A 15670-nucleotide genomic window follows, 5' to 3' on the forward strand; every position below is an offset into this window, starting at 1 on the left:
TTGGCCCAAGTGCACCCACTGCTTCCTTCCCCCCCCCCCTTTTTTTTTTTTTTTTTTTAACTGGCTACTGCTCCCCTCCTGCTAGCCATTAATATAGAAAAAGATTCACACTAATACAATACAAACAGTCCAAGTCTCTTCCTCACAAGACCTATGAAAGGGCATGAGTACTGTTGCTTGAAACTGATAGGTTGCAAGTTTCTAGCCATTGAAGCTCATGGCAACAATTATCATTAATATTACACTTTTATAAGCATCCAAGATGTACACAGATACCAGGGACAATGTATGGGTTTTTGGATAGGTGTGGTATGAATGGATCTTTTTTTTTTCTTTCTTTCTTTTTTTTTAAGCAACCGCACCTTATAACAGAAAAAAGGGCCTTTTGGTATAAGTATGTATTTGTGTATACCCTGTCTGGGGTATTGTCTGCATGTTATTGGGGCAAAGACATATGCAGTTGATACTTTAGGGTCTATATGGGGCACCCCTACAGACCAAAGCCACACATCATTTTGTCTATGATAGAGTAAAACTCTGTTCATAGAGAAATGATGACACTTTTACACTATGACTATCCTTCCGTTAGGCTGTCCCCCAACCCCTTGTTACTGTCCTGTACCATTTCTCTGAATATTCATTTATTCATTTCCTTTTTTCGCCTATCCTGTGGTGGGGGAAGAGAATGCTACCACCAAGTCTTTCCACTTGAGTTGTAAAAGGCGACAAAAAATGGGATGGAGGATGGGATTAGGAGTCCTACTACCTGTAGCCCCAAAAGGGGACATTCCTAAAAAAAAAAATATAAATATATATATATATATATATATATATATATATATGCATAAGAGGGTCTGGGAGTTTTCCAACCAGTACCCCAAGGTTTGGGTCTTTTAATGTGCGTGGATGTGGTACAGATGAGAGTAAAAGGGAAGAGATAGGCAGTATATTTGCGAGAAGAAAGATGGATGTGCTGGCTTTGAGTAAAACTAAAGTGAAAGGAAGGGGCAATTGTGAGTTTGGGAGTGTAGCTCGGAGGTACTTAGGAGTGAAGAGGGGACAAGGGAGAGAAGGAGTGGCTATACTAGAAAGTGAAGAGATAAGTGGGTCGTGGAGTGGAAGGTTTCATCAAGGTTGATGTGGATGAAGGTGAAACTGGGAAGGGAGATGTGGGTTTTTGTAGGTGCGTATGGGCCTGGTAGTGAGAGGAGCGTAGAGGAAAGGTAAGCTTTTTGGGTAGATATAAATGAGTGCATAGAGGGATTAGGGAGAAATGTCAATGTAGTTGTATTGGGAGACCTTAATGTTAGGGTAGGAGATGAACCAATAGATGGAATGATTGGGAAGTATGGAGTTCCAGGTAAAAATTGTAGTGGAGAATTAATGGTGGAGATGAGTCTTGAAAGAGTTGATGATAGCAAATATTGTGTTTAGGAAGAAAGTCAAGCATAAGTACACATGGGAGAGGGTGGTGGATGGAAGGGTGGCAGATAGAGCGCTAATGGACTATATAGTGGTGACCAGGAGTATGGTAGGAAGAGTTAGGGATGTACATGTTCTAAGGGGGAGAGAGTGGGGGAATATCAGATCATTTTCTGGTGGAAGGTAAATTGAGAGTGGAGAATAGGTGGAGAAAGAGGAAAAGGGAAGAAGGTAGGGAGGTACTTAGAGTGAACTGCTTAACCACTTCACTCCGGACTTAAATCTCGGTGGCAGCAGCCAATGCCAGCCGTACGACGTGTCGTAATAATACTCGCATCATAAAATATAGTCACCGCTTATATCGATCGTTCTCTCTTTCACCCACGAATTTTGAAAACCACAGAGAATGGGATTCAGGGCACATTTGGGAGAATGTAAAAACACAGGGGCGACTACAATAAATATAATCAAGACGCCGATATGGCAGCGTTGAGAATCCACTTGCTCCTCATGACGCCTACATAGGCGGCACCGTATGGAAGGGGTTAAATGAGAAAGAAAAGGAGAATGAGTATAAGAAGCTGAGAGAGGAGTGGGAGGGAGTAAAGGATAGAGTAGAACTAGGAGTAGGAGGAGGAATGGTGATGGTTCAAGGAGGGAGTCATAAGGTGTGCAAAGATGGTGTGTGGAACAAGGAGGGCGGGAGGAAATGGAAGGAAGGGCAGCAAGTGGTGGGATGAGGAAGCAAAGAAAGGTATAGAAGAGAAGAAGCAGGCATTCAATGGCTACAAATTAGGATGAGGGAATCGTATGAGAGGTACAAAGTAAAGAGAAGGGAAGTTAAGCATAAGATAAAGGAAGCAAAGAGGAGAGCAGATGTGAAATGGGGTAAGAGTATGACAGAAAAATTTTAAAGTAATAAAAAGATGTTTTGGAAGGAAATTAAAAGAGAAAGAGGCGGCGAATCAAGTAGAGAAGAAAAGGTAAAAGGTGCAGATGGAGAGATGATAATGGAAGAGAAGGCAGTGAGAGGAAGGTGGGCAAAGTATTTTAGGGAATTGCTAAATGTGAAGGAGGATAGGGAGGGAAAGGTAGTTGCTGTGGGAAGTGCTAAGAAAATGATCGTGATGAGTGAGGAAAATGGAGGTGAAATAGGGAAGGATGAAGTGAAAGCTGCTGTTAAGATGACGAGAGCAGGTAAGGCACCTGGGTTGGATGGATGTCATGCAGAATGTCTGAAGAAAGGAGGTACAGTTATGGTGGACTGGCTGATGAGGTTATTTAATGTTTGTTTAAGAGGGCAGAGTGCCGGAGGACTGGAGGAGTGCCTGTATAGTTCCGTTTTACAAGGGAAAGGGGGACAAGTGTGAGTGTAGTAGTTACATAGGGATCAGCTTGTTGAGTGTAGTTGGGAAGGCTTGTGGGTGGGTCTTGATTGAGAGGATTAGGAGAGGAACAGAGGGAGTAATTGGTGAGGAACAGTGTGGTTTTAGGACAGGTAGGGGTTGTGTAGATCAGATTTTTGTGGTAAGACAGATATGTGAGAAAGCTATAGGAAAAAGGATGTTTTTTGGGCTTTTATGGATCTGGAAAAGGCTTATGACAGGGTAGACAGGTTGGCACTGTGGGAGGTACTGCAGATATATGGGATAGGAGGAAAGCTGTTAAGAGCAGTCAAGAGTTTTTATGAGAGTAGTAGAGCTTGTGTTAGGATTAGAAATGAAGAGAGTGAATGGTTTGAGGTAAAGGTGGGACTTCGTCAGGGATGTGTTATGTCGCCCTGGCTGTTCAATCTATTCATGGATGGGATGGTGCATGAGGTAAATGCAAGGGTAGTGGGTCAGGGGTTGGAGATGATTAAAGAAAATGGAGAAAAGTGGGAGGTGAGCCAGCTGTTGTTTGCTGACGACACTGCACTTGTAGCAGGATCATAGGAGGGATTGAGGAAGTTAGTGACAGAGTTTGAGGTGTGTGAAAGAAGGAAGCTGAAGATTAACCCCTTCCATACGGTGCCGCACACGTAGGCGTCATGGACTTAGATCTCGGTGGCAGCAGCCAATGCCAGCCGTACGACGTGTCGTAATAATACTCGCATCATAAAATATAGTCACCGCTTATATCGATCGTTCTCTCTTCACCCGTGAATTTTGATAACCATAGAAAATGCGATTACAAAAGAATTAGAAAGAATGTCATTATGGAGGGGCGACTACAATAAATATAATCAAGACGCCGATATGGCAGCCTCGCGAATACACTCGCTCCCCATGACGCCTACGTGTGCGGCACCGTATGGAAGGGGTTAATGTGGGTAAAAGTAAGGTGATGAGATGTACAAGGGGAGAGAGTGATAGCAGGCTGGAAGTGAGCATTAAGGGTGAAAGACTGGAGGAAGTGGATAGTTTTAGATACTTGGGTGCGAATGTGGCAGGAAGGGGAGGAGTGAGGGTGGAGGTAGAACGTAGATTGAGAGAAGTGAGTAAATGCCTTGGGGGATTAAAAAGTGTAATGAGAAATACACATATGGGAATGGATGCTAAGAGGAGGTTGTATGAAGGAGTGATTGTGCCAACAGCACTGTATGGGGCAGAAACATGGAACATAAGAGAGAAAGAGAGGAGTTTGAATGTGTTTGAGATTAAATGCCTGAGAAGTATGATAGGGGTTACTAGGCTAGAGTGAGATATGAGGAGGTGAGGAGGAAAACAGGGGTGGAAAGGGAGCTGGAAGATAGGGGTTGATGAAAGAGTATTAGGATGGTTTGGACACATGGAAAGAATGAGTGAAGAAAGATTAGTAAAAGAAGTGTGGAAGGCAGAGATGGAAGGAGTGAATTTGGGGGGCATCCTAGGATGAGATGGATGGATGGGGTGAAAGGGGCATTACAAAAGAGAGGAATGTCTGTGGAGTAAGGACAGGAGAGGACAGAAGATAGGGGTGAATGGAGAGGGGTTGTGTATATATGATGCTGTGATGCATGAGGAGGAGTGGGTGGGGGATGGGAGGTGAGGAAGTATGTATGAGAAAAAATTTGACACAACCCGAAGGGATTTCTACCCGTCTTCTTTTCTGCATGGAGGGACGGAGAGGGGTGGGTTGCCGAAATTATGAAATGGCCTTGCTGTGGATGTGCTGTGTCTTACAAAACTGCTTCTGACCCAGGGCAGTGGACAGGATGCAGGGATGACCCTCATCCAGGAGGTGCCAAGATAAGAGGGAGGTAGAAGGGTGGAGGGGAATGGAATACATAGGAAATGGAATGGGTGGGAGTGGTTTCTATGCCTTTTTCTTTTTGGCAACCCCCCCGTGTAGGGGGAGAAAGCCTTTGGTATATGTATGTATGAATTATTATTATTATTATTATTATTTTTATCATCATTATTAACACACACATTTTATAATGCTAAGTTTCTCCAAACCATTTCTAAAACAAAAATAAACATTCCCCCATAAGATTTTACTTTTAAAGTGATCAACAACGGCTACCAGTAAGTGGTGGTCCAGCAAAATACGACATAAGAGTTCTTCCAGTTGCCCATCTTCAAACCCATGAACACCTTCCAGTTGGTCTTCAGACTGGGCCCAAGATCTTCTTCAAGTTCAATTGTACTTCCTCCATCTTTCACATGAGGAGAGCTCACAACCAGTGATTGCTACCCTCTTCCTGTTACTATAATCCTGTGACACATAAACAGTCCCACACTAATACAACACTGATGATAACCCAGAAAGATCTATGGGGGGGTCCAAGGGCTGTTGCCAGCCACAGTGGGGCTGCAGGTTTCCAGTAAAGAGAAATTCGAGACAACAATAATCATCACCGTGCTTAATAAAATCTCAACTTAAGAAAAAACAAATAAAATTAAAAAATCTTTGACTGGAATACTCCTGACAGAAAAAGACATCTCCAACTACTGGAAGAGTCAACTTACTGTGCTCTTAAAAATTACTGCCACCTGTTCCATCTGACCAATGGGGTCCTTTTCCAATTTGTACTTCATGGTGTCAAAAGCTGCTTATTCTGACACCTTTAAAAATAGTGTTAATAGGGACAGTGCTTGCAATCGTTTCATCCTTCCATGGTCTGAAAAGATAAAACCCATCTTACAACTCAATAAAACAAAATGTAGTTCTGAACTTTCACTATCTGTAAGTCTACACCATCAATCCAAATGAAAAGTGAAGAATACAAACACCAACTGGAATGTACAGTAATATATAATTCAAAAATTAAAAACCAGAGTGAAAATGGAACAACTGAAACCATCAACTTTCTTCTACAAAAAGTACTGCTATGGGAAAGACATAGAAGATCTCCCCATTGTTATCTCCTATGCCAATCAACAACCCATATCCACTCATAGGCATAGCCCCTTGGAAGAGAAGTCTGAAGGGGCTGGTGTCTAGTATCTCCAACCTGAGCCCAAGATCTGTCCACTCTTCCCTCCATCAATATCCATTGTTTTTCCACCACTTCTTCACACCAGGAGAGCAATGGAATACATCAAGGCATGATGAGGTCTTCATCTACCACAATTCTTATTCTGGTGAAGGTCTGCCCCTCATCTTAACTCTGAACACTGAGTCAACAGATTGTGGGTGTCGGTAGAATGGGAATCAACAAGTAAGGTGTATGCACATGGATTCCACACAAATTTGAATGTGTACCATTTCTACCATTTCCTGGGTACCAAGTGGCTTCACACAGAATACAGTGTATGCAGGTCACTGTAACACACATCAGTAAGCAAGCATTTGGGATGGAAAATAGCTGTAAAAAATTAATTACAACATTTCATTGGTGTTTGTATTTCTACAATGTCCATACATAGTGAGAAAAGTGAAGAGGAAAGAGACAAGTCTTGGGATGATTCAAATGTGTATGGAGAATTTTGAGAGAAATGTGAATGTAGCATGTAGGGGGATCTAGTATATGAGCCAGCAGCCCTGCTGTCTTGTTGCATCCCTATGACCTGGGCAGTGAGCCAGAGACAGGAATGCCCCTCTATCCACGTAAGCTAAAATAAGAAGGAGACAAATGTGGTGGATGGGAGTGGGTATGTGCCTTTGACTTGGCTACCTCATTTATTATGGGGATGATGCCCTTGGTATAGATAGGTACTATCTAGTGGATGAAGTAATAGGGAGGTATGGTGTGCTAATGAAAGCAGAAATATTTGAGACATACTGAAAGAGAAATGATGATAATGAATAGTGTTCAAAAAGACAAATGTATACATGGGCCAAAATCGTTAATGGGATGGCAGTCATGGGTCATGTAGTAGTGCCCAAAATGAGGGATGGAAGAATTCTAGACACATGTTTAGGATACAGTAGCATAAAGTCTGATCATATGGTGGAAAGATTAAGTGGATATGAAGTTGAAAAAGAAGAAACAGGAGTGAGGCAGGTGTTGAAAATGAATGCAGTGAATGAAGGGTATAAGAAGGAATACCTGGTCAAGATGAGAGATATGAATGTTGTGATTGAGAGAAGTTGGAATCAAGGAACAATGGATATGTTTCAATAAAGAAGTGCTGAAGTGTGCAAAGACAGTGTGGTATGAGGAAGACAAGTGCAAACAGGAGGAAAGGTGGCAAATTGTGGAATGAAGAGGTGAGGGCAGTGATGACAGAAAAGATGCATGTATATGAGGAATGGTTGCAAAGAAAAAATATGGAAACATTCAAGAAATATTATGTAAAGAGGGACGAAATCAAATGTATGGTGGAAGCCAAGAGAAAATCAGACATGAGGTGAAGTATATGTCTAACTCATGAATTCTTAAAAGAAAAAAAAAAAAAAAGAAAAAAAAAAAAAAAAGTGAAGAGGCACACTGGGTAGAGAGAACAGGTAACGGGACCAATGAACAATTAATAAAGGAAGACAAAGAAGCTTTGATTGAGGGAATGGGGATGACCATCTACCCACAAGTTGCTGAGATATGAGGGGCATGAAATAGGGCTTAACCACTTCGGTATGATGACACCCATGTAGGTGTCATGAGGTGTGAGTAGGTACACAAGGATGCCAGCATCAGCATCTTGATTACATATATTTTTCTGCAGTTGTACATGAGTTACCCCTAGATTCTGTGAATTGGTTTGATCACATTTCCTGTGTTTACTATTACTCTGAGTAAAAGAGAACAAGTAATACAGCAGTGACTTTATATTTTATAATGCGAGTAGTGTGATGAATCATACATTTGGCAGCCAATGCTGCGTGCAAGAATTTGAATCATATTGAAGTGGTTGATGTGTATGAAATGGGTGTACACTTTGACCATGCCACCTGATTAAAAGGGGGAAAAGGGTTTTATAATTCACTTTATAAAAGGTCACTGATAAGGCTAAAAAGTACTTTTATATGATTGGACTGGTTATGAATTACTCGAAACTTTTAGCAAACAATTTTTCACATAAATCATACACATCTTTTTCTTTAATCTTTATGGTGCACAAAAGAATAGAGTTAACCACTTCACTACGGGCCAAAATCTCGCGGGCAGCATTAGCTGCCAGACGTACGATGTTTCGTCATAATACTCGCATCATAAAAAATAGTCACCGCTTATATCGATCGTTCTCTCTTTCACCCGTGAATTTTGATAGCCATAGAAAATGTGATGAAGACAGTTTAGAGAGTATGTCATTACGCAGGGGCAACTACAATAAATATAATCAAGACGCTGATATGGCAGCCTCGCATATCCACTCGCTCCTCATGCCGCCTACGTAGGTGGCACCGTATGGAAGGGGTTAAGGATATCGCAACACAAACCCCAACTAAACCATTTGTGTAATGCACCATAAAGATGATGGGATTTATTTATTTATTTATTTATTCATTTATTTATTTATTTATTTTTTGTTGCCTCAGACTCACCTGTCTGGAAACCCCAAGCTCCACAGAAACCTGCACCAACCCTAAGCCATCCCATAGACAATTTCAGAAAGAGACCAAGTTGTCTAGACTGGTAGTTTGCTGTTTGTCAACTCCTGATTGGAGAGGATGTGGGGACAATTGCTAAGTTGTTACCACTCCTTTAGTGAATGATGTTGTAAAAAAGATCAAACTGACACAATATCTGTCCCAGTCCATAGACCAATCACCAGTCCTTGTGCGTCTGGGTGAAGGGAAGTGCACTGATGGACTTTGGATAAACACAACAGGAGCATGATCCTCCATGTCCATCCCACTGAACCACTGTGTACAGGTTCTATTACTGGTCTTAGAAACTTATAAATGTATATACCTTGGCACTCCTTGACCTCTTCAGCACTAGATCCTGCCCTAAGCTGAATGAAATCATATTGCATTACCCCGTACAATACTTTTAAAGGCATCATAGCAGTTAAAGGGTCAATACACACCAAATACAAATGAAATATTCAATTATTTCACAAACATTAGCATTCACAAAATATAGAAGTGTCTTTTTTTCAGGGGATGTGGGAGGTTAATTTGCTTCCTTTCACTTCTCAACAAGATACCAACACTAATTTTTTCATCACATTTTTGCTAGAGTTAACCTTGTTTCATTAAGCCTTTTTATTCCATACTTTATATGTAGTTTTGTGATCCGAGTAAATATAGGCTTATGTAAAGATGTTCCATATGGTACAGGTTTGTTGAAGATGCTTGAGTAGTATGATGCTGTTTTGTTGGTGTCACTGCATTCAGTTGGTTGTGCTTGTGTAACGTGATGGGTAACATGGGTAAGTTTGAGGGCTTTTATGTAGAAAGGTGTTCCTATAATTTTCAAATATCATTCTATGGGGAGGCTTTTGGTCTCGTCTAATGCTCCATCAGTGTTGGAAACAACTGTAACAGGTGGGTAATGCATATACTTTACTGTAAAATTTAGGTAAAAAGAACACTAAGACTGCTCTGGATGCTCACATTACAGTGTGGGCTCAATCTAATGCTCACATGTAGGTGGTGTACATGTAGGTCATATCACTATAAAGTACCACATATGGCCACTTAGGACTGTCCACACTGTACAGTTAATTTGAAAGTGATATTTACTTGTCATGTTAACTTGAAAAAAACTATGTTAAATGTGTCTCCTTAAATATTAGCCCATGTTTGGACAAAATTATGTTAGTTAAATTTGCATTATCCAAATCAACTGTAACTCCTAAAATGTTTTGCCAATCTCCCTCACACAGCTTTCTCTTCCATTATCAACTGTACAATTGCACCCTTACCTCCTCTACAGTATAGTCTTCACTTCCTTCCAAAATATTTTTTACTCTTCTCAAAAGTCTAACAAATACATACCCTACCTGACATCCATTATGCTTTGTTTCTCTTACCTTGCACTTTACTTCTACTTTCTTTATATCCAAGATGCTTCATTTCTTCTTTACAATCATTCCCCAAATACATGTTCTTTTCTGTAACTACTGCCATCACCACCTCATTCTACCATTCACTACCCTTTCTTCTGTTCCCACCCATTCACCTTACCCTACATACATTTTTTGCACACTTTATTACTTTTTCCTTTAAACACTTCTGTTCCCACCCATTCACCTTACCCTACATACATTTTTTGCACACTTTATTACTTTTTCCTTGAAACAAGTCTATTCTTTTTCTATTCCTGCTTCCCCTTCACTTTCACTACATTCCTTTCAGTTTGGACTTGTATTGATCCTCTTCCCCTTCCTAATTTAACGTTTTTCAGTATCCATGCCTTCCTTCCACTATATAACCTATCAATATTCTTTGAACTACCCTCCCACAAATTACCTTGGTTTGTGTATAATTGTATACATTATTTTTCATAAACACTGTAATCACTATCATTATTTCCCTTTCAATAAATTCTAACATTTTCTCTCCATTTTCATTCCTTCTTAACACACCTATAGACCTCAATTACCCCACTGGATTATCTCTTTACAGCAACATTTAGGTTCCAAACACCACTACATTCACATTACTTCCATGATTCTAAAACTCTTCTTTTATCCTTACTTTTCACACTCATTTATATTCTATAATGTGCACCAGAGTACAGTGGCAACAGTTTTATTCCCCAACTCCCACTGGAGCACAGGAAAATATGAGGTGGAGACTCAGGGGTGGTGGGTGGGGGGGTGGGGGTTGAGAGCAGAAAGGACTGCAACAGTAAATGAGAAAGAAAGAAAGAAAGAAAAAGAAAGAAAAAAAAATCTGGGGCCAAGTCCCTCAAGTATCAATTGCAAATAATTATGCAGCAAGTACCACTGTATTCAAGTAATCAGAAATGTGCCTATCTTTTGACTTCAAAGTACTAAAAGATTAGAGACTACTAAAGAATACACACTTGGAAAAGCAAGTGACCAGAATGCTCAAATAAAACAAATCAAGAAGGGATACACAGTATAAAATTCCAAGCAGGTGAAGGAAAGGAGGACCTACCAGAATAATTACTAAACATGGTCCTCACCAACCATTGGTTAGTGAGATTCAAGGACAAGCCTGTTTTCATGTGTCCATAATCTTAAAGGTAGAAACATGGTGCAAGTCCTGTAGAACATTGCCCATTATACCTGTAGAAGAAAGACAAGCAACATTGCAGTGAAAAGAAATGGGTGAAACTTTGGAAGTTGTGTTTAAAAAAGAAATACTAATAAAAAAAATAATAATAATATTACAGAATATGTAACCTCTCACAGCTTTCCTGTGAAATACCGAAACTTTGTAGGGAGTCATCCAGTTAAAAAATTCTTTTCATAGTACTTACACAGTTTGACTACAAAAAATCATATAAAATCATTAAAAATATATAATACTTATAAACTATGACTACTTTTGGACAGGAGACAATACAGCAACTAAGGTGTGAGTAGACTAACAGCAAATGGATGAGAAGTGCTGCAACCCAAGGGGATTTCTTATTGTCTTTTCTGTAAATTCTCAAGTCAATGAAAGGGGAGGGCAACCATGTAATGAAGTGGTGGGGGAGCTTTGGCTGTTGAGTCCAGCTGCAAAGGTGTTGTGTCTTGCTGCATTGCATCTAACCACAGCAGTGAGCAGTACACAAGGATGAACCTTCATCCACAAGGAGCAAATATAGAAGGGACTACAAATGGGCTTTGGATGGGTGTGGAATGGGTGAGGGGTGGGTGTATGCTCCAACTAGGCCATTCCTTTATATGGGGAAAGAATCTTTAGGTATATGCATGTACACATGAAATCACCCTCAAAAACAGTTTCCACAACATTATCACCAGCAATTTTTTTTCATAAATCCACACAAGTTTTTCCATTCCTTCTGACACTCTACCTACAACATTCCTAAACTCAAGCTCACCTCTCCCTTTCTGTTAAGTTTTGCTATAATTTTTCTTCATGCCCCCCCCCCCACACACAATTACTAGAGTTGTTGCTGTTGTTCCCTAGACTGTCTGTCCGAGCAGTCCCATCTCCCCAAGGAATGCTACAGCCAAAATGGGGTTTTCCCACAAATCCTTTATAGAGTGTATGTTGTGTTGTTTGTGTGCGTGATTGTGTATAATGCAGTCTTCCATAACGTGTTGAATAGTATGGGGTGAAGTGTTATATCCTGGGCATTTGTCCACAATGTGGTCATCCAGTCTCTTCTGGTAGCTTAGAAGGGCTGGGTGGTGGCCACATCGCAGTCTGGCCAGGTGGACTCTGTCCTTTTGTGGGAGACAGGATTCAGAGGGATGGACATCAGGCGGTCTGGTATGTAGCAATGTGTTGTCTTTTAGCGTGTTAAAGGAGCAGTGAGTGATGTGATGAATATGTTTCCGGAAGCTGGTATTTGCTGGTTTTGGAAGAAGAGAAGAAAATATTTGTGTGTGATATAGATATTTGGGTGTTTTTTTTTATATTTTTGGTGTGTATGGGTGTTTTGCTATGTAATGTAGTGGGTGTGATGTGTTTGTGGAGGCTGCAGTAAGTGTCTGTGTGCCTCTCATATCAAGGTGATCTTTGACTTTGAGGACTTTTGTTTCATAGTGTAGGTGGTCTGTATGTGTCGTATATGTGCTGCCTGTAATTGTTTTTAATACTTTGTTTTGTATGGTCTGATGGGTGTTGAGGTGTGTCTCACAGAGATTAGGTGCCCATGCTGGACTCCCATAATTCATCACTGAGCGTATGCATTGTTTGTATATTGTAGTATTAGTTTCTTTGTTTTGTCCAAATGTTGTTCCAGTGATCGATTTAAGTACACTGAGTCTTGGTGTGCATTTATTTTTTATGTTTGTGATGTGTTGTTTAAATGCCATGGATGTATCGTATGTTACACCAAGAATTTTGTGTGTGTGTGTGTGTGGTATTAGAATGTTGTTGATATAGAGTTGAGGAATGTATTTGTGTTCTTTTGTCCAGTTGGTGAGAAATGTTGCTGTAGATTTGGCTGGGGCTATTTTGAGTCTGTTTGTAATGAACCATGTGTTGTGTGTATCAAGGTATGGTTGTATTATTTCTGCGGCTTTGTCTGTGTTACGATGTGTACATGTGATTGTTATGTCGTCTGCGTAGGAAGAGATTTGTATTTCTGAAGTGTCTGGTGTGGTTATATCATGCATGTATAGATTAAAGTGTGGGGGATAGAACAGAGTCCTGTGGTGCTCCATTCTTAATGTTTCTGATGTGCGATGATTGGCCATTATATGACACATAAGCATTTCTGCCTGCCAGATAAGTGCCCAGCCATGTTTTGGTGTTATTGTGCATGTCTGTGTTATATATTTTGTCTGTTAGTTTGTGCCAGGGGATAGCATCAAAAGCTTTACTAATGTCTAATGTTATAAGAAGTGTTCTGTGAGGGGGCCTATCTGAGTTGATGCCATCTAATATTCTTTGTGCGAGGTTTATTAGAAGTGTTTGTGGAGTGTAGTGGCTTAAAACCATCTTGTGATTCAGAGGGGTGCAGAGAAGTGTGATTGGGTGGTGTGATGTTGGGATTGTTGGGTCAATATTGGGTTTTGGGATTGTATTTACCTAGTTGTATTATACGGGAAGGGAGCTATGCTCGTGGTGACCCATCTTTGCATATCTCAGCATCAAGTTTTTTCTTAAAATTTTGAATAGTGTTTGCACACACTGTTTCTTTGTTTAATTTGTTCCAAGTATCTATCCCTCTGTGTGGGAAGCTATCTTTTCTTTCTTTTTTCAGATCTCTTCTGTAATTATCTTTTTTGAGTTTCTTTTCATGTCCCATTTCAACAAATCATTCCTATCTAAGATTTTCATTCCCTTCATAATTCTATAGATAGTTAGTAGGCCTCCTCTTTCCCTTCTTTGTTCCAGAGTTGGTAATTCTAATTTGGACAGTTTTTGTTCATATGTCATTTTGGAAAGAGTTGGTGCCAGTTTTGTTGTTGCTCTTTGTATTCTTTCTAATTTTTTTATATTCTTTTTGGTACTGGGTGTCCATAGTGTTGCTGCATACTCGAGTTTTGGTCTTATTAGTGTAGTCAGAATAATTTTTGTTATCATATCCTCATCCAAATAGGCAAATGCCACTTTCACTGACCTCAATAAATTGTGGGTTTCTCCAACTATTCTATCAATATGCTTCTCCGGTGTCATGTCTTTGCTGATCATCACTCCAAGGTCTTTTTCCGAGTTTACTTTTTTTACCTCTTCTTCACCAATTTTATAATCTCTCGATATTCTGTTTTTACTTTTCCAAATTCCATTATACTACATTTCTTGATATTGAATTTCATTTCCCACTTTTGAGTCCATTTCCAGATCTCGTCCAAGTCATGTTGTAATGAGTTGCAATCCCCCTCAGTTTTTACTTTCTTTAGTATTTTTGCGTCGTCTACAAAGAAATTCATATAACACTCTATTCCTTCATCCATGTCATTTATGTAAATGGCAAACATGATCGGGGCCAGTACTGATCCCTGTGGGACACCACTTTTCATTTCTTCCCAATTTGAGAATTTATCTCTAATTACTACTCTCATTTTCCTCCCAGTCAGGAAGTCTTTCATTTATTCCAATAATGTTCCTCTGATGCTACCTATTGACTCTATTTTCCTTATTAGTTTCCCTTGTGGTACCTTATCAAATACCTCTTGTAGGTCCAGAAAGGCAGTCTGACCAACCATCTCTCTCTTGTATTATATCTATTAATCTTGAGTAGAAGCAGATCATACCTGTAAATTAGTTTGGGTTCTTCCTTGCATTTTTCTATCATTATTTTTTTGTAGTTTCTCTTTTCATCTCTCCGTATTTTTACCTAATAATTTCTTAGTTTGATGTACATTAGCCATTTGCCTGTTTTCTTGTCTTTTTTCCACATCTTCCAAGCTTTATCTCTTTTATCCTTAGCCTCACTACATTTTTTGTTACACCAGCTTTTTATGTATGTTCTTTCCATTTTTTGTTGTGGTACGTATTTATTCACTCCCTCATTATAAATTTATTTTAGTATATTACAGATGTCAGGTATAGAGTTGCATGAATAGCTGTAGTTTGCAACGTTTGTGAGTGCATGTATACCTTGTGGTCCAATGTGTTTTTGGTGGATGCAGGCGGATGAGTGCTTGAGGTTATATGTTGTGTGTTTTGTTTGACTGTCTATGAAGGGCATGTAGTCAGAGTCTATGGGAAAGTCTTTCTTATGTCGAATGGTGCGTCGGTCGTCAGGGTGAGAAGTGAGATGGCTTGTCTGCAAAATGATTTATGAGTGTGTTTGCTTGTTGTCTGTTTGAGGGTGAATTATCTGTTGTTGTGGTTATTGCTGTGTGAGAGCATGTTGTGTTACTGTTGGATAGTGTAATGCTGTTCAGTGTTTTGTACAATTTGCTGGTGTTTGTTTTGTGATCAAGTGTATTGACAAACTTTTGCCAATTTCGTGTTTTTTGTTCATGTATTTTATTGGTAATCTCTGTGTTTAGTGTTTGTATTTGGTCTGCTGTGTTTTGGGGAGGTAGGTGTGGGGGTATTGTGTTTATCTCGTTGTCTGATGAGGCCTTGAATTTCTGGTGTGAAATTGGGGTTGTGTGATTTTCTGTTGCCTCTAGGGATATATCTCTTGTCTGCATTTTGTATGATTGTATTAAAAGTGAGTACAGCATTTTCTATGTTTGTGATTGGTGTACTGTTGAATGTCTCAAAGTTGTTGTTCTGTCTCTTCAACAAAAGCTTCCCAGTTTGCTCTCTTATAATTGGTGTATGTGTATCTGTGGCCAACTAGGGTGCATCTTGTTTTGGTGGTGATGATGATTGGAAGGTGGTCAGATCCCTTGGATCTGACCAC

At 39.9% G+C, this 15670-nt stretch overlaps 1 protein-coding gene across 9 annotated transcripts in view; it reads right to left on the bottom strand.

The window, feature by feature from the left end:
• LOC143020262 (uncharacterized) overlaps nt 1–15670 on the bottom strand; it is a 201683-nt gene that overhangs the window by 168852 nt on the left and 17161 nt on the right. For 5 of the 9 annotated variants that reach the window (XM_076176511.1, XM_076176503.1, XM_076176475.1 and 2 more), the window contains exon 2: nt 5355–5506. The exons of 2 other annotated variants lie outside the window; for them this stretch is intronic. In XM_076176511.1, coding sequence (XP_076032626.1) covers nt 5355–5423 — 69 coding nt within the window. In that variant the 5' untranslated portion in view covers nt 5424–5506. Of the gene's footprint in view, nt 1–5354; nt 5507–10839; nt 10971–15670 lie in introns of all 9 variants that reach the window. 2 more of the 9 variants (XM_076176493.1, XM_076176520.1) reach the window with 1 other exon arrangement.

The sequence above is a fragment of the Oratosquilla oratoria genome, chromosome 3, assembly GCF_046742065.1.
Source record: "Oratosquilla oratoria isolate Oo_2021 chromosome 3, ASM4674206v1, whole genome shotgun sequence".
Taxonomy (NCBI): Eukaryota; Metazoa; Arthropoda; class Malacostraca; order Stomatopoda; family Squillidae; genus Oratosquilla; species Oratosquilla oratoria.